The 17,724-nt window shown below is 53.6% G+C and overlaps 1 protein-coding gene and 1 long non-coding RNA gene across 5 annotated transcripts in view; one reads left to right on the forward strand and one right to left on the reverse strand.

Moving 5' to 3' along the window:
* Positions 1-932: 932 nt before the first annotated feature.
* LOC309849762 lies at positions 933-7,376 on the reverse strand. Of its 2 annotated transcripts, none has more exons than XR_014303882.1 (2): positions 6,304-7,376; positions 933-1,701 (listed from the first exon to the last, which is right to left on the reverse strand). It is a non-coding gene; the product is annotated as an uncharacterized lncRNA (long non-coding RNA). The 2 variants fall into 2 exon arrangements; XR_014303883.1 differs by lacking the exon at positions 6,304-7,376 and adding an exon at positions 1,954-2,265.
* Positions 7,377-8,400: 1,024 nt separating this feature from the next.
* Positions 8,401-17,724, forward strand: part of RCSD1 (RCSD domain containing 1) — a 63,444-nt gene continuing 54,120 nt past the window's right edge. The window contains exons 1-2 of one of the 3 annotated variants that reach the window (XM_082702616.1): positions 8,401-9,989; positions 10,310-10,439. In XM_082702616.1, the coding sequence (XP_082558742.1) occupies positions 9,793-9,989; positions 10,310-10,439 (327 nt within the window). In that variant the 5' untranslated portion in view covers positions 8,401-9,792. Of the gene's footprint in view, positions 9,990-10,037; positions 10,440-17,724 lie in introns of those variants that run through there. The other 2 variants (XM_082702617.1, XM_082702615.1) reach the window with 2 other exon arrangements.

Below are 17,724 nucleotides of genomic sequence, written 5' to 3' on the forward strand. Positions count from 1 at the left end.
CAAAACTCGCAGCGCAGCCGGCCCCGTAGTAGGACCCCAGGATGGGTTTAAAGGTAATGCTTACTCAGAGGGCCAGCGTGTGCCCCATGCGGGCCACACTTTGCAGACCTGAGGACTGTCCAAGCTGGCATCCGACCAGCCCTCACGTCCCTCTCCACCACCCCTCAGCCTCTCTGAGCCCCTCGTTCACATAGTTCTTTCCCCACCCCAACGCCACCAAGCACCCCAGGCCGGCTGCCTCTTCCTCTCGTCTGCAGGCCTTCCTCGGGGCGCAGTGGCCGCCAGTGTTCACAATGATTCAGGATAGTTAGGATCCTGATATTTTGTTCAAATTTTGAGTCAAATGTTCAAGGGTCTACTACTTACTGCCTCCTCAGATAAATGACAGTCTTCTAAGATCCAGACTCCATGTGGGGCTCACAGGGCCCAATGACACTGGTCATTATGAAGAGGAGAACATTGAGGTAACACAAGGGTTAGAAAGATCAGCAAGATGAAAAAAAAGTCTTAAAAAGTCTCAGATACGGGGCACCTGGCTGGCTCCGTGGGAGCGCGCGACCCTTAACCTCAGGGTTGTGAGTTTGAGCCCCACAGTGGGTGTAGAGATTACTTAAAAATAAGATCTTTTACAAGAAAGTCTCAAGTACATCCCAGGTGGGGAAGCAGAGAAAGCGAACAAAGACGCGAGCGTACGAAATGTAACAACGACGCATTCCAAAACCGTAAGTCAGTCACAAGGAAGCCTCAGGCTCTGGGGTCGGCAGGTTATCCGGTGGGATGAGGCACGTAAACAAGCCTGTAAGTGGCAACACTCAGAAAAGGTCTCATGCTTGTCTACTCCAGAAAAAAACCCATAGTTCTTATCCATGAAATGTATGCATTATTTAAGAGAAGGTAACTTAAAACTAGTTTCCAAGATGAAGAAACACCACTCAAGATAGTGAAATTTATTCAGAATTGAGATTCGGGACCCCTTTCTCCCCTCCCCCGCCTTTCTGGCACGTGCAAGCAAAAAAATGCAGAACTGAATCCGAATTTAGAATATCCAAGAACTGTCGAATACAGTACAAATGAGGAGAAATGAGAGAAAGATGCATCTGTCCTCCAAGGTGAGACTGCCGCCAAGCAGAAGACTTCATAGAAGTAGGTGGAAATCATCAGTGGAGGCTTGGCATTGAGAGACGGACATGACAGACGCACGTTAGAAGGACCCTGGCCATAGCGATGGTGTCTTCTTCCGGACACAGGACGGCAGCCGCTCCCAACAGTACTGTATCAGGAACACTCCAGCTCTCATCACGCTTACGACTCACCAGCAACCATACTAAGCATTTCCCACGTATTAACTCACTTAATCCCTACAGCTCTATGGGATCGGTTCTATGACTTCACAGACAGAGAAATGGGGGGGAATGGTTATGTAACTTGATCGAAGTCACACAGGGGGAGCCAGGAAGTCCGGTTTCCATGCTGACCTTCCTAACCCTCCGTGTTCCCTCAATGTCTTCTCTTTCTGCTCTTCCTACGTTTGTCGGCAGCCGCTGAGGAAGCGGACCGCCGTGTGGGTTAGCTGCTGCTTCTGCTTGGGTGCCCGTGTCCATTCGTTCTTCCAACATGTATTTACTCACCACAGTGGAACTGGCCTTGATCACAAAACTTTGACCAAGGAGAACAGAATGTGCCTTCATTAAGTGTCAAGTTCTAGGAGAGGATAAAGGAAGCAAACAGGCAGTTAGAAAGCAACTCTCTCAAAGACAGGAAGAGGACAGGCAGGAGGCGCGAGTGGGAAGCTGTCTCTGGGGGCAGGGGGAGGCCCGGGAATGGGGGAAGGGCCCTACTCAGGACCCTACTCCCTGGAGGAAGATCGACCTGGGACTGAGGAATGGATAAGGGTTTGCTCTGGGCAAAGGAAGAAACTGTGTTTCAGGCAGAGGACAGAGCTCTTTCAGAGACCTGAAAGCAGTTCAGGACGCCTGGGGTGTTGAGGACTGGGTGTTCTCTGCTGAAGAAGGGGCCAGAGAGGTAAGTGGAGGCCTTGTCAGGAAACGGTGTGAGTTCACGTTCAATGGCTGGGGGTCTCGGAGTTGGAATGGTAGCACTTTACTGGTAAAGATGAGAGAAGAATCAAGAATGATTCCAGGGGCGCCTGGGTGGCTCAGTGGGTTAAAGCCGCTGCCTTCGGCTCAGGTCATGATCCCAGAGTCCTGGGATCGAGCCCCGTGGCGGGCTCTCTGCTCAGCAGGGAGCCTGCTTCCTCCTCTCTCTCTCTCTCTCTGCCTACTTGTGATCTCTCTCTGTCAAATAAATAAATAAATAATCTTAAAAAAAAAAAAAAAAAGAATGATTCCCAGCTTTCTGTCCTAACAAAAGGGTGAACAGCGAGACTGCTCCAAGAGCAAAAGAGAAGCTAACAGGTGAGGACACAGGTTTTTAATAATTTTTGCAAATGTGCACTTTGCTGGGGTTGAAAAATGAGCATGGAGTGTGCAGAACATTTTCCACTTAGGGAATGCTGGATGGCTCAGTTGGTTAAGCGTTTGCCTTTGGCTTAAGTCGTGATCCTGCAGTCCTGGGATGGAGTCCTGCTTCAGGCTCCTTGCTCAGCTTGGAGCCTGCTTCTCCCTCTGCCTCCTCCTCCCCCTGCTCCTGTGCTCACTCTCTCTGACAAATAAATAAATAAAATCCTTTCGAAGAAAAGAAAGAAAGAAATCGTTCTTCTCCTGTTGTCCATGTAGAGAACGCAAAGGAGACGGGTGGTAGGCAGGACTTGGGCACTACACTTCCTCATAACCTGTTTCACTTTACGGTTCAGAACCATCGCAGGTGTTTATTTGAAGGCCATGTGGGTAACCTCCAGCTTTGGACAAACTCCTGCCCAATCCAAGATGCCGGTTCATATTAGTAAATGCCTTTACTGGCAAAACTGCAACAGCACTTAATATCACTAAAAATATCCTAAAAGAAATTGTGATATGAAATTACCCTATGAAAATACACTTTAAAAATATGTACTTTTAATTCTGTAAATAGGTTCCCTTTTTTTCTAGAAGAAGTTAGTTCTTTTTCCTTTTAAGAATCAGGAAAGAGGGGCGCCTGGGTGTCTCAGTCAGTTAAATACCCCACTCTTGGTTTTAGCTCAGGTCATGCTCTCAGGGTCGTGAGATCAAGCCCCGCCCTAGGCCCCACAGTCAGTGTGGAGTCTGCCTGTCTCTCTTCCTCTGTTCTTCTCTCCCGCTTGCATGCACTCTCTCTCCCAAATAAATGAGTAAGCTCTTTAAAAAAAAAAAAAGAATAAGGCAAGATAGGGGTGCCCGAGTGGCCCAGTCTGTTGAGGGTCTTGGTTTTGGGTCAGGTCTGGATCTCATGGGTTGTGGGATGGAGCCCTGAGTCAGGCTCTGCTCTTGGCCTGAGTCTGGTTGAGATTCTTCCCCCCCTTCCCCCTGCTTGTGCTCACTCTCTCTTTAAAATGAGTAAATAAATAAAATCTTTGGGAGGGGGGACAATAAGGAACGATAGAGGATTAGCCACATCCGATGCCCAAAATTCAGATAGGAATTAAGACACTTCAAATTCTGACAGTGATTACTCTAATTTTTTCAAACTAAATTTTTTCCTCCCCAATAGGTATTATTCAGGTCGCCCCTCTCTTCTTCTACCTCCTTCTCCCACCTCTGTTTGTGCGCGTGGGTGTGCGTGTGGGTGTGTGCGTGCCTTCTCCCTCCTCCCATGCCCGGCTCTTTCTCTATCTCCACTGAACACTTTTTTGAGGAATGCAGCTTTGCCCGTGCTGGTATGTAAGTCTGACTTTGTCTTCTTGTAAGTTTGTATCTATCTTAATCATTGGAATGCTTTCAGCTATAACAAAACACTGTGCTCAAATGCTTAAACCACAAAGAAATGTATCACTTCACGTAGGAAGAAATCAGGGGATAGTCCCTCCACAACTGGCCGGGTCAGTGCCTCAGCAGTCCCTGGTGAACGACTATTTGGTGAATATTTACTGAAGACCTAGCTGTGCCGGCCTTGATTTAGGTACATGGGATCGACACTGACCAGAAAGAAACAAAGTCTGTCTTCATGGAGCTTGCATTTGGGCTCTTCCCAGCTTTTCTCATGGTAGCAAAATGGTTGCTCCTGTTCTGGGGATAATATTAAATAAGAAAATACCCCATATTTACAGGGCATCTCCTCCTCTCTGTGTCCTTATCAGAAATCATAAAGTTTTCCCCTTTAATCTCATTAACCAAAATCTCACTTATTTCTCTCTAAACCAATTTCTGGAAAGAAGAAATTTTTTTCCTCACTTGTCTTAGACTATTCTGGGTTTACTTCTTTACAGAAGCTTAAAAGGGCTGGGGCGGGGCAGGCCGGGAGGCAGGAGGCACTGGGTGGCTCAGCAGGTCAAGGTCTACCTTCAGCTCAGGTCATGATCCTGGGCTCCTGGGATCATGCCCACATTGGGGTCCTGGAATTGAGCCCACTTCAGGCTCCCTGCTCAGCAGGGGTCTGCTTCTCCCTCTCCCCCTGACTCCTGCCCCAACCTCATCTCTGGGTGGGGTACACAGTCTCTCTCTCTTTCAAATAAATAAAATCTTCAAAAAATATATTTTTTAATTAAAAAAAAAAAAAAACTATTACCAGGTGTCACTCCCTATTGACTAGGGGTGGGGCCCAGGCATAGATACTTTTTTCCAAAACTCCTTGGGTCATTCTAATTGACAGCCAGAGGTGAGGCTGGGGTTCAGGTGTTCGGGATGATACAATAAGGTTGAAAAGGTTTGAGTTTCTTGTAGGGCTACAAGATTTTCCCTCCTAAACATGGAACTTGCCTCAGAATAAGCCCACAGTCTGCTGGGGCCTCCAGACCACCCTCTTCAGGTTTCTGTCAACACTGCTCCTTGGCACAGGTAATCAGACCAGTGCACTCGCTGGGCTTCCCCTGCCCCACCCTGGGAAATCCCTGACGGGCCCTTGCTGCAGCTTCGGACGCCAGCCCCTTCTTTGGGGCCCTGGAGGCGAGCGGGGTCTCTGCGGGTGTGCACAGACTTCCCTCGGTCCAGTTTGGCTCTTTGGTTGTTTCCTTCTTTCTTCTTTCTTCTTTCTTCTTTCTTCTTTCTTCTTTCTTCTTCTTCTTCTTCTTCTTCTTCTTCTTCTTCTTCAATTAAACCTCTCCCCCAAAATCATAAAGATCCATGAGTTTGCTACAGCCACACAGAGCTAGCTGTGCCAAGGAAGGCTTGGATCCTCTTCCCTTCCCATCTCCTTCTGCTGTCATACTAGGTGCTCTCTGACTGTTCTCTCTCTCCAGCATCAGGGACACTGGGGACACCGGGGCCCTCGCCACCCTGGGGATGTCTGGGGTGGAGGTGGAGTGGGGAGGAACAGACAGTGGAGGACTAGGCAGGGAGTCCACTGAAATCAAACAAATGGGACAGTTCAGTCCCCCCCCAGATTTTTCCTTCATGTTTCAGTTTAAAATAACTTTAAACATCAAGAAAAGCTAAGTACAAAGAACCCCACATATCCTTCACCCAGGATTCCTTGCAGTTTTGCCAATTATCCTAATAATTTCTCTTTTTCTCAGCTCTACTGAGGCATAATTCACTAATAACACTATAAGATACTTAAAGCGTACATTGCCATGATGTGTATGTATGTGTATATAATGTATATACAATAACCCTTTACTTGACTATACAGTCGAAGGAGCCGACCAGAACCACACGTTGAACAGTGGTCCTGTCACTGTCATCTCCTTCAGCCTAGGACCCTTTGAGGAACAGACCACTTTGAGGAACATCTTCCTATCTAGCTTCTCCAGTGTTTCTTCAGGTTTAGACTGAGTCTATGCACTTTGGGCAAGAACATTCCAGAAGCGATCTTAGGCTCCTGTATCCTGTTGAGTAGCATGTGATGTCAATTTGTCCCCCCGTTGGTCATATTTACTTCAATCACTTGATTAATATGATGTCTGTTAGGTTTGTTCTCTGTGAATGTGCTTTTTCCCTTTTGTAACTAATGAGTATCTTGTAAGGGGGATGTTTTTAAATTATGAAAATCCCATTCCTCATTTCATTTTTACCCTCCAGATTTAGCATCCAATAGTATTTTTTGTACGATTTTATCTATTTAGTTGAGAGAGAGTGTGTGTGCACAGCGGGGAGAGGGTCAGAGGAAGCGGAAGAAGCAGACTCCCTGCTGGGGAGCAGACTCCCACTGGTGACCCCCAGGATCGTGACTTGAGTCAAAGGCAGACCTTAACCGGTTGAGCTGCCCAGGGGCCCCTCCAGTAGTATTTCTTACCTGAAATTATACCTATGATGATTGTCGTACAGCAAATTTCTTCCAATCTTTGTCCCGTTTGTTCAATGATGTTCTGAGAGGTTTCTCTCCGCTGACTCACCTGGTCATTAGTTTGGAGTCAGGAACTTCTATTTTATTTCATGGGTTACACCTCATCGCTACCATTATTTCTTCTGATTCTTAAATTACCCCAAATTATCCCAACATTGCCAGGGGGAACTCCTGCAGAATTCTTGGTCCTTTTAACACTCCTCTGTCATTCATTGAGAACCTCCATATTTTCTGTGAAAAAAAGATGTTCCAGGCTAATCTCGTATTTTATCTGCCCCAGCCCTATAATCAGCCATTTTCTTCCACAAGACCTGGTTCCTTTAGTGGAGAACGGTATTTAGAAACCAAGATCTGGGCTCTGTGTGCACTGATTGCTGCTGGGGTGTCACTGCCCCTCAGCTCCATCGGTGGCTTCAACTAAGAAATACGTGTGTGTGTATATATACATTGATGTCCACAGCCATCTGCAGACTGCAAACCATGCCTTCACACCACTACCTCCCATCCACTCCAGCACCAGAGTTCATTCTAGTCCCTCCCGCCTCCCACATGTTTGTACCTCCCTTGCCCAGAAACCTGGCTCCCATAGGCCTCACTATATCAACTTATTTGCTCAACTTCCCTATGTAGCCAATCTCCTGATCCCTGAAGGGCCAGTCAAAGCCTTCCCCATGCCATCTCCAATCCCTCCTGACAGTCTTCTGCACATTGGAACATCTTCCCTGTGGCTTGTTGCCACCCTGCTGCCTTCAGACTCCACTTACCTTCCACGCATTGAAACAGCTACCCCCTTCCATCTTCTGCCTCTGGGAAACCCTCCGTTGTCACTCCTTTAACACACAAAACCCCTAAGCCTTTATGCTTTCATTTCAGCATTCTCAACTCTATTCCTCAATGATAGTCACTTAGGGCAAAATTAGTTGTTTTGTTTTTGCCACATTCCCAGAATTTAGAGCTGAAGTGTGTGCATGCGTATATATTATTTTTTTGAGTTAATATTTGCAGTCATGAAAGAATATTTGTTTCTTGCTCTTCATTTTAGAAACGGATGATCAGCAGTATGGTGTCGCCACCAAGAACTGATTGATTGAGCTCTTGACAATTCTGCTCAAAAACTCATGGAGTTACTGCTTAACTTATCATGGTCTTCATGATCTTTTCTCCCAGTGGGTCTTTTCTTTCACTGGGGACCCATCTATGGAAAGGGCTTTGTCTTTGATTTGATGACAAAGATTCTCCTAATTTGCTCCACTTCCTTACGCACTCATTCATTCACCAGATATCCCTCAAGGACCTGCTTTGTGTCTATGGCTGCCCATGGTAACAAGGGCTCCACGACACACACACTCCCCTGCCCCAGCTACGTGTCTGGTGTTCTTTGTACTTCCTTCTGCACTGGCCTCTACTTACTGCTTGGCTGGTCAGACAGCAGAGGTATCTGAAGGAGGCATGGGAGAAAGTAAAGGAAGTGGGTCCTGATGAGAGACAACGAGCCCCCCAGAGAGGAAGGGGAACAACCCTCTCAGAGCCACTTTCCCTTCCCCTTAGGCTGTCACAAGAGCAGCAAGGCACAACCCCAGGTGACCCAGCAAAAATAGAGTATTTACCAGCTGGGTTGTGTCCGTTCTGGCTTCTGGGGATATTCTGGAGGGGCAGGAGGGAGAAAGAAGGGGAGCACAGCCCCACACATGCTCATGGCTGCTGAAGTGAGCGCAGGGCTATGCTGTCCTCCACCCCTCTCTCCCTGGTTTCCACTCCTTCCTCTAGTGAAGGCCTCTGCCTGGGCCCCAGAGAACCCCAGAGAGCCCCACAGCCGCTTTCCACTCTGCAGGTCCCGAGACCCCAGAACATGGCAGAGGTGCAGCTTGACTGCGCTTTGGGCCATGGGCTCTCGCTGGGCAGGGGAAGGCGTGAGCAGGGCGTGGGTGCAGCTGCGAGGTACTTGGGCGGCTGTGACGCTCTCTGGGCCTAACGGTTTCCGGTGGGTAGGCACTTCCGCCCTCCTGTTTCTGAAGCCAGAAACCTGTGCTGGGGCAGCCCCATTCTGAGCCCAGCAGAAGATGAGATAGAGGTAGAGAGACAAAGGCCCCACGAGTCAGGGTTAGGAAACATGGTAAGAGACTGTTCTGTCACCCGCTCAGTCCTGCACCTTTAAAAGGAAGAAAGGAAAACAGTCACAGGAACAAGTACCTACTGTAAGGTATCAGGAAATGTCCTTCCCTGCTGCCAAGGGGACATACCCTTAATTCCTGGGGGCAGGGGGCCCTTTCATGGGTCCCCAGAATGCCCTGCCCTAAATAAAAGAAATATCTGGTCCCTATTTATTTGAGCTTGTACACAAAGCTGAGCAGTATTAAAACAGCTACTCTTCTCAGAGGCCGACTGAACTGTATCCGTGAGGAAGCTCAGGATCAGAGAGGTTAAATGACTTGTCAGAGGAAGCCCAGCGAGAAAGTAGCAGAGCTGGAATTCAACCCACTGTCTGTTTCCGAAATTGAGGTCTTGCCCCTATATTCAGACCTGGAAAACACGTCGGCATTTAGGCTGTTCATGTTTTAGAAAGTCAGGCTTTTTGCAGGTTCTATGATGGGAAGAAGGTCATGTTGCTAAGACTGGCACCCGAAGCAGCAGTCTAAGTGCCCAGGGGACACCAGTGGTGTTGGAAGGAACGGCTGCATCAGAGCAGTCCTAGAGCAGTCCTTCCTCCCGCGAGCAAACTCTCCACTTCTTTGCTTTCCGGGATTCTCCCTAGGTTTCCCTAACAGGGCTCACTGTCGCCCACCCTCCTGCTGCTCTCTGACACTGTTCGCCCTCCCTGCTGGGCGCGACCATGGGTGAGGCCTTGGGGATGGGAGCAGGGCTGGCCTACGCGGCGGGACACCGAGGCGGGACACCGAGGCGCCTCTCCCTGCCAGCCAGTCCCCTTCCATTCGCAGTCCTTGCAAGCATCTCCCCCTCTTCTCTCCGTCCTGGGAGTGGGGAGGGGGCGGGGGATCCAGAAGGGGCACTTAGAGCTGGCGGCCAGTACACACGCTGGGAGCAGAGAAAGAACTTCCTGCAGATTCCAGGTCCCGCACCAGCCCCTCCCACGCAGCCTCCTTCTGTTCTTCAGCCTCTGCTGGGACAGCCCTGCGGGAGGGCTGCTGTGCTGGGTCTTACGGGAATCTGGAATCCGAAGTTCAGGGTCCCGCCCTTTACTCTATTTAATAGGAACGGCGAAAAGGCCCTTTAGCGAGCAGCTTGTGGGAGCTGAAATTCCCACAGATTCCAATGCATCCACCAAATCGGGGGGGGGGGGGAGATGTAATGCTACAAGCGACGTGAAAATCCTTGCTTGGAGTCCCTGTGCCCCCCACCCCGCCCCGCACACAGCCGAGAGGCGGACGGAACGAGAGGGGTTTCCTGCAAACGCGACCGTGCGCGTGGGAAGGATAAGGGATGAAAATAGGAAAGGGGTCCCGTGGGTCCCACGCGGAGCGCTGGAGGCTCGGTGGGAAGAGCTCCCGCCTGAGAGACGCAGCCGCATGCGGGGTCTCCCACTCCCACGCAAGGATGCCCGGAACCCCGGGTGTGACCTGGACGCCGCCGTGTCTTTCGCACGAGGAGGTCGCACGTCAAGGAGGGAAAGAGAAAAGGTGACGAGAATGGAAGAGCGGCTTGGTACTGAGGGCAGGACGAGCGCATTGTAGCGGGCGGGCAGCTGGGGAAGGGCGGCCGCGGGGCCGACCCCAGGGTCCCGCAGACACTTGCGCGGGCGCGGGGCAGGCGCCTGTCCCATCCCCATGTTTGGGCAGATGAATGGAGTCGCGACTCCCCCGCTCGAGTCCTGCCCTGGGAGGGGACAGTATCTGTTTAGATTTGTGTCTAAATTTAAACCCCGATCGCCGGCCTCCCTCCCCCGCTCCCCACCCCTTCCCCCTCCCGCGGCCTCCCCCTTCCTCGTGCTCTCGCGCAGGGCCGGGCCGCCCGCAGTCCGGAGCCAGGCAGCCGCGCGCCGCCGCCCCTCACCCAGCCGGGCCCGGGGCGCGGAGCCGAGCGCACAGCGAGCGCGGCCGCCGCGGAGCCGGCACCTGGAGGCCATGGAGGTACGGCGCGCGGGGCGGCGGGCGCAGGGGGGCGGCGGGGCGGCGGGCGCGCGGGGGCGGCGGGCGCAGGGGGGCGGCGGGCGCAGGGGGGCGGCGGGGGCGGCGGGGGCGGCGGGCGCAGGGGGCCGGCGGGGCGGCGGGCGCGCGGGGGCGCCGCTGCCGGGCTCCGGCCGCCCGCGACCCCCGCCCCGACCGCACGGCGCCGGGCTGGAGGGCGCGCGGAGCAGGGGCCGCGGGCGCGCCAGGTGTTGGCCTCAGGACCTCTGCGCCCCCGAGTTAGAAAGTGAGTCCGCGCGCGGGCAAACATGCGGGGCCAAAAAAAGAAAAAGAAATCGTGGCGAAGCAGAAACCCAGGGTCTGAAGAGGCGGGCGCTGGGCGAGAAGCAGACCCGGCGCCGCGGGCGCTTCTGGGCCGGGCTCCGGGCTTCCCTCCCGACGGAGCAGTGACCTTTAGGACAGTCCTCCCGCTTCCCGAGCCCTCTCTGTCCGCCACATCTTCCGGAACTCTGGGAAAGCTCGGCTCGGGGCAGCCGGCCCCGCGCCTGGTCAGCCCCTGCCTCCCCAGCCGGGCCGCCGAGAGGGTTAGGGCCGCATCTGCGGGGCGCCCCGGGGTGAGCGCCCCCCACCCCGCCCCGCTTCCCTGCGGCTCGGTCCTGGTGCTGCTCCCGCCTCCGGCCTCGGTGCGGTGCGGGCGTCCCCCCAGTGCAGGGGCGCCCGCTGTGCTCCCCTGTCCCGCCCTCCCCCCAGTTCCGAGGCTTCGCCCATTTCCCCTGGAAACAGAGACCGGACGTCTAGCCCTGAGCCGGTCTTCGCGGGAGGGGACTTTGGGAACAGGCGGAAGGAGAAGGCGCAAATGTTCGACAGCTGCTTAGGTGATTCCCACCCACAATCCAGAGGAAGAAGGTTGCTCCTGGGGCTGTAGCCCGCAGCAGTCACGACTCAGTGTCCTTCCGGTCCCGCTGCAGGCTCTGCAGCCCCGGAGGCCTGGCTGGCTCTCCTGAGCCATGACCCCGGCTGGGCCTGTGAAGCCCTGTGACTCTGCAGGGCTCTGGGTCTGTCTTGAGCAGGCACCCTACACTCAGACATCCCGCTGCACTGGTTGTCTTCGAGGAGCAGGGTCGTCTTCAGGGTGCCCTTAGAGTGTGGGATCCGTCCTCCAGAGAAACACTGATAAGCCTGGGAAGCTCCTGCAGATCAGGGCTGGGGAAGGGCGCAGGCGGCCCACAAGGCAAAGCTCCACAGGTGGCTTCCGGGTCTGCCCAAGCGCTCCAAGAGCAGAGCATCAGGGTTGTCCCCGCTGGCTACAGCTTTGGGGCGGAGAAGGGAGATGGCCCCGATTGGGGCGCTCAGCTTGTGGGGGGGGGGGGGGCTGTGAATGAAGGCTCCCAAAGCAGTGGCTTGAGGAGTGGATTCCCTCCTCTGGGAGAGTACAGGAGGCCTCAGCCCCTAGGCTGGAGGTTGGGTATGACATAAGACTCATCTGGTATCTTGCAGAAATGGACTGGGGATAAGAGCAAAGCAAGCCTTAGGCTTAAAAGCCTGTTGCTGCTTGGGGGCCAAATCCGAGTGTGAACTTTGCTCCAGGAAGACAATGGCACTGCCCTTCTCTCAGGTCCTCTCTCAGCTGAGGAAGGAAGGTGTGTGGCAGAGGCCCTGAACTGTCACCTGAGCGACTTCCTGTGTGGCTGGGGCCGGGGAAAGGCCAGGCCCTGGCCCTCCGGTCTACAAAGGGAGAAGGGTAGTCGCTGCTGGGGGATTTTCCCAAGCCGGGGCTGGGAGGGAACCGCTCAGTCAGCCAGGAAGCCTGTCCGTTGCGGGGGTTTTTGCGCGGGGCACGGATTGCTGATTGGCAGTGACTGCTTTTGAAGTTTCTTTGTCAAAACGACTGAAAAAACAGTGCAGCCCCTAGCTCTGGAGAAGGAAGTAAAGAAGAAACGGACAGGCTGGGGAAGTGGCGGTTCGTAGCCAGGAAGTAGACTTTTCCTGGTGGGACATGATATGCGGGAGTGGGGTTGGGGAGCTCCTGGCAAACCTCAGAGCAAACCCCTCTTTTGGGAGGTGAAACCCACTTTTGAGGCAAGAAGGCACCTCTTTGTCTGGGGAGAGACTGACTTATATGACTTCTCAGTATGAGGAATTCAAACCGCATCAACAAGGCTTACTCAACATTCATTCTCTAGAACCAGCCTACCTCGTGCAAGTCTTTGGGAACCCTGTTCTTTTTTTCTTTTCTTTTTTTTAAGTCACTGTTACTGATATCAGTCATTACTTCAGCCCTCATTAAGCCCTCTGGAATAAACAAGATAAAGATGTCTTTCAAAAGTTCACAATGCGGTAGGCCGAATGAGGCTTACTAGATCCTGTCATGTATGTGTTCTCAAATGCGTGAGTGCCAAACGAATGACTCCTGCCGATCATGAGTATTCTGGTGTTTTGAGGTGAGACCTGGCCGAAGCCTTCAAAGAAAGCTGGGTGGTGAGGAGGCAAGCAATGGGTACGAGGAGAAGATGCCAGCTCTGTTCAGGAAAGTGGGCCAGCTGGCTGGAGAGGAAGGCAGGGAAGCATCAAGGGAAAAAAATGAAAGTAATAAGATAAAACCACAGGGCCTCCAAGTTAGTGGATGCTGGCCAAGTGGGTAAGTGGGAGCTGGAATCCAAGCCATCTGGACGAAAGGGTTACTTTTTCTTCATACAAAGTCTCCTTGTCTAGCTATGCCCCCAAAAGGGTGCCTTTTTCTAATTCAGACAGAGGCCAGCTGCAGGCCTCCGAGGCCAGAGAGTGGATGGCCCTGGGTTCTACTCTGCAGAGAGCAGGAAACTCCACAGGGCCTTTAGGAAGATGGCGGTCATGAGGAAGCAGAGATGGACTGGCAAAAATGCCAGTTCCTAGAGTGAGCAAGGGAACCAGGCTGAGACGCTTCTCCGAGTGTCCACACTGTTTCCGCCTTCAAGAGAGAGTAGGATGGAAAAGAGGGGAGAGTAAAGACCATGTGTCAAAGGAGAAATCAGAAATGACCACCATGCTTGAGCTCACAGGGTGCCCAGAAGCGTTGAGCTCCTCAAGACACCAAGGGGAAGAGCGCAGCTTTGACGTAAGCCCACACGCTTTTCGTAAGCGAGATCTGTCCTGTGGGTCTTCCGGCCTCCAGAGACGCGCACAGTGCCTCCAATCACAGTCACCTCACATCTCAGGAGAGGTTTGCTTGATAAATGAATTACCAGAAACAGGGAACTCCTTGTCACCTCAGTCCACATCTCCAGTGCCGCCGCCTTGGGAAGCCTTCCCAGATGCCCTCAGACTCTGCAGCTGTCTCCCCGGAGCACTTTGTGCAAGCGGGATCCCAGTACTAGGTGCACTGGTCATCATCTGCCCCGCTGGCTCTTTCCCCGGAAGGCCCAACAGACACTCAGTAAATGCTTTCTGAATGACCAGAGATTGATTAATGATGGGGAGAAGATCAGATTTGTTTTAAAAAGCAAGGTTTAGGTATATTGGTTTTGAAATGCTCAGCGCCCCATGAGAAATACAGGCCTCCGTATTTCTCCGATCTCTCTCTGTCAGATGTCCCCTGATGTACTCGAGTTTCTCTGGAGCAGCTGACAGGCCCATCGCTGTGGATGGAGCCGGAGGAGTACATCAGAGAAGGAGCAAGAGACGTAGGACACCTGAAGCAAATTACTGTTCTTAGTTGTTCAGCTGTAAATCGTAGGCTCTACGAAATAGCTGGCAAAGAATTTTAATCTTCACGGATGAAATCCTTCATTTGCTCGGTGACTAGTAGAGACATGAAAATTAAACTTGTGTCCCACAACCACATGTCTGCTATTTAGGTGAATGTCTGTGACTGAACTTTCTTGCCACTGAACAGATCATTAATTTCTAGTTTGGATGGGGACAGCTAATGATTCCTTTCCTCTGAGGCTACGCCCGGTCGTGTCCAGATATCTTTTGTTCCTCATCTGTTCACGGAGCGTTTATTCATGCTGAACCTTGTGTGTGAATGGTACGCAGAGATTACGGGGCTGTCATGTCTGTTCCTCCTCGCGGACTGTCGGTATCACTGACGATGAGAGAGAGGGAGGAAGGGGCGGAGAGCCTGTGTGACCCGTGTGTGTCCCTGTGTACAGAATGTGTTCCATTTGTAACCTACTTTTAAACTGATTTTTTTAAATTTCATTAATTTTTTTTTTAACCCCAATTTCACCAGCAGCCTTTGCTGTTTTGGGACCCACCCGCTCACGGAGCCACCCGTTGGCGGCTGGCTGGAGCTCGTGGGTCATGGTTAGGGATCGCATGGCGTCTGGAAGCTGGGGTTCAGCTCGGAGGACTTGTGGGTGTCCCCGAGCACCCTGGCATTCCTGTGTGGCTCCCGGGTGCTCAGCGGGACCCTTGAAATAACACCGGCTTCCACTTAACCGCCACCTTTCTCTCGCCAGCCTGCAGTGACAGGGGGAATTGGGGGCAGCCCAGGCCCCATGTCCCTCCCGGGAGGGGTGAGTGTGCATTCCTGGGGATGGAGTCAGGTTTCAGAGCCTGATCCGCGTGCCTCCTCCTGTGAGCCAGAGCAGGAGTTCCATGGGAAATCGGACCCTGGGTGGCTCAGCGGCCCCGTCATCTTATCAGGGCCGCGGGTTCCAGAGAAATCTGAAGACGGCCTTGCCTTCCTCTAGTAACAGCTTCAGGTTCGTGGGCAGTTTGACCAGCGCCGCTCACTCATTTCAGAGCTGCGGGTGGAAGGAAACCTTCTCTGGCCACCCTGCCACGCCGGGAGGGCGAAAACTAGAGGCTGCCGCACCCGAGAGCCGGCAGCTCGGGCGTGGCTAGCCGTGGGGGGCCGTGCGGCCTGAGCCTTAAGAAGGAAGGTGACGTTTCATCCCAGAGCAGGGTCCACCGCGCGTCTGGCCTTCCAGGCGTTATGCGGACATGTTCGTCCCTCTGCGCGAGTGGATACCAGGACCCTGCGGACACAGGGCTCGGGCTTGGTGGCCACCATCAACCTCACTGCGCTGGGGCGCTCCAGGAGCTCCTCTTCTGAACAGATCCGCCCTCGTGCCGTGGTCATGGCGGCAGTGAGCGCCCCGTCTTCTGTCTTTCGGGCACCTGTCTTCTGGGAATTGTGGAAAACGAGCGCCGAGCCCGTGAGCCCCCCCCCCCATCCTTTCCTGAGAGGAAGGCTTCCAACCACTGCCGTCAGCAGCCCCAGGAGCTCCCCGGGAGGGAGCAGACACTCCAGAGAGGCTATCAGAACCCGTCCTTAATGGATAACGTTGGCGCCCCAGGCAGGGAGCATGGCGGAATCAGGGACGCTGGCACTTGATGTTCTCTCCAACCAAGCAGCCAAGCGTCTGCTTTGTCAGTGTCCCCAGCTCTTCGTTCAGAAACCGCTTGTGCCATATCAAGGCCTCCCTCCTGGCCTCAGGGTAGCAATCACAGGCTTTCCCAGACTGGCTCTTCTATGACTGACGGCTAACAAGTCACAGGGCAGGGCCCCTCTCTCTTCAACGAGGTGCAACAAACAGGCATTGAGGTCAGGCTCTGGGGACACAGAGCTGAATGCCTCACTCCCCCGGGCCTTGAAGAACTCGGGTCTAGGAGTGGGGCAAGCGCCTACCAGGTGAGTTTGAGTGGTCTGAGCTCCCAAGGACAGAGGGTGAGTGGTATACACAGCCCAAGGTTCAGGAGGACTTCCTGTTAGGGGCACTTTCTCAGTTAGGTCTTGAGGGATGAGTAGGAGTTCTAGTGCAGAAAATTGGGACGAGCACTCCAGACAGAGGGAGTGACAGGAGCAAAGCCTCTGGCCAAGAGATGACACGTGTGTCTGGGGACTCCCACAGTTTGTTTCTGGAGGGCAAAGCAAGATAAAGGGTTTGAAGTTGGGGAACAGGATGGGAGACCCAGAGAAATATAAGTTCCAGTTCCTGCCTCAAAGGAGCTCTCTTCTGTTTGGGGAAATAAGATGCGCACACGTGATGTACGAAATACAAGATACTATCTTGGTAAGTTCTCGGGTATGTAGGAGTTCGAAGTCAGCTTCTCTCATGGCAGCCAAAGAAAACTTGCTTCCTCTGCGGGGGACTCCCCGGCCCCCCAAATATGGGAGCCTCCTGGCAGCCCCAGGGCGCACGACCACGGGGATTTCAGCCCCGTGATGCCCACAGCCTTGGGCCTGCACCTGCACAGTGCGCTGAGGAAATCCGTTTGAAACAGGCTGCAGGCCCCGAGGGAATGTGTTTGTGAGGCTCGCCAGAAGCCACCCCCAGGGAGCTCGCCTTCGTCAGAAAGAGGCTTCTGGGAACAGCCGTGCTCACGAGAAACCGCCTCGTCCCTTTCACATGTCTACCGCAGCCCCACTCGTTCCTCCCACCGTGGCCGCCCACCCTGTGCCCGGTCTGAAAAGCTGGTGCCAGGACAAGCTGAGGTGGGCCCAGCAGCAGCAGCCGGTCCGGGCTGGGTCCTGCAAACCCAGCAACAGAAACAGGAAGCCGGGCCTTGTGGCTGCTGTTACACAAGCCCAGCACCCACACCAGAGGTCCCCGAGAATTTGTGTGTCACAACAGGCCACAGAGGGCTGCAGGCCTCCTCGGGGCCTCCCCTCCGACCCCCACCGGCCACAGTTCACTCCACGCACGTGAGCTAAAGGGGCAGCTCCCCCCCCTCCGCCCCAACTCTGAACTATGTTCCCAGGCTCCAGGCCCCTGGCTCGGCTTGCTTTTGAGGTCCGTTTCCATGGATAGTGGGACCCGCTGCTGAGCAGCCACATCGACGGCAGTGAAAGTCCTGTTCCCTGCGCTTTCCAGACGCGGGTGCTGGGGCTTCACATGATTATGTGCCCACGTCTAGAAGGGACTCCCGGAGAGCCAACGCTGGAACCCACCACGTTGCGTGGGTTTTCTCCTTTCTCCTCGCTGGCGAAGCTTTGGCCGCCCGCATGACGTCTGTGTGCTCCCAGGGAGACCACAAGCCCCTGGGCCCGGCCTGTCTTCCTCCAGCCCAGGGCCAGCCCACAGTGGAGGCCGGGTGGCAAGGCATGTCTTACAGAGTCACTCTGAGCCCTCCCCAAGTATCTGAAAGGCTTCTGGAAGGTTCCAGCTGTATTTCTCGGGGAAACGAGTGCAAACGTTCATGGCAAAAAAGGAAGTTTAAATACAAATGCAATTTTAAGGCTTCGAGTGTAAAGAGCAAGAAGGAGTGTTAGCCATTTCTGCAGTTCCCTCACTTTAAAGATGAGGAGACGTCACGTAAATGCTCACGAGGAGTCACTCTCTCAGCCGGCCAGTGGCCAAGT

The sequence above is a fragment of the Mustela nivalis genome (assembly GCF_964662115.1).
Source record: "Mustela nivalis genome assembly, chromosome: 16".
In the NCBI taxonomy this organism is placed as follows: Eukaryota; Metazoa; Chordata; class Mammalia; order Carnivora; family Mustelidae; genus Mustela; species Mustela nivalis.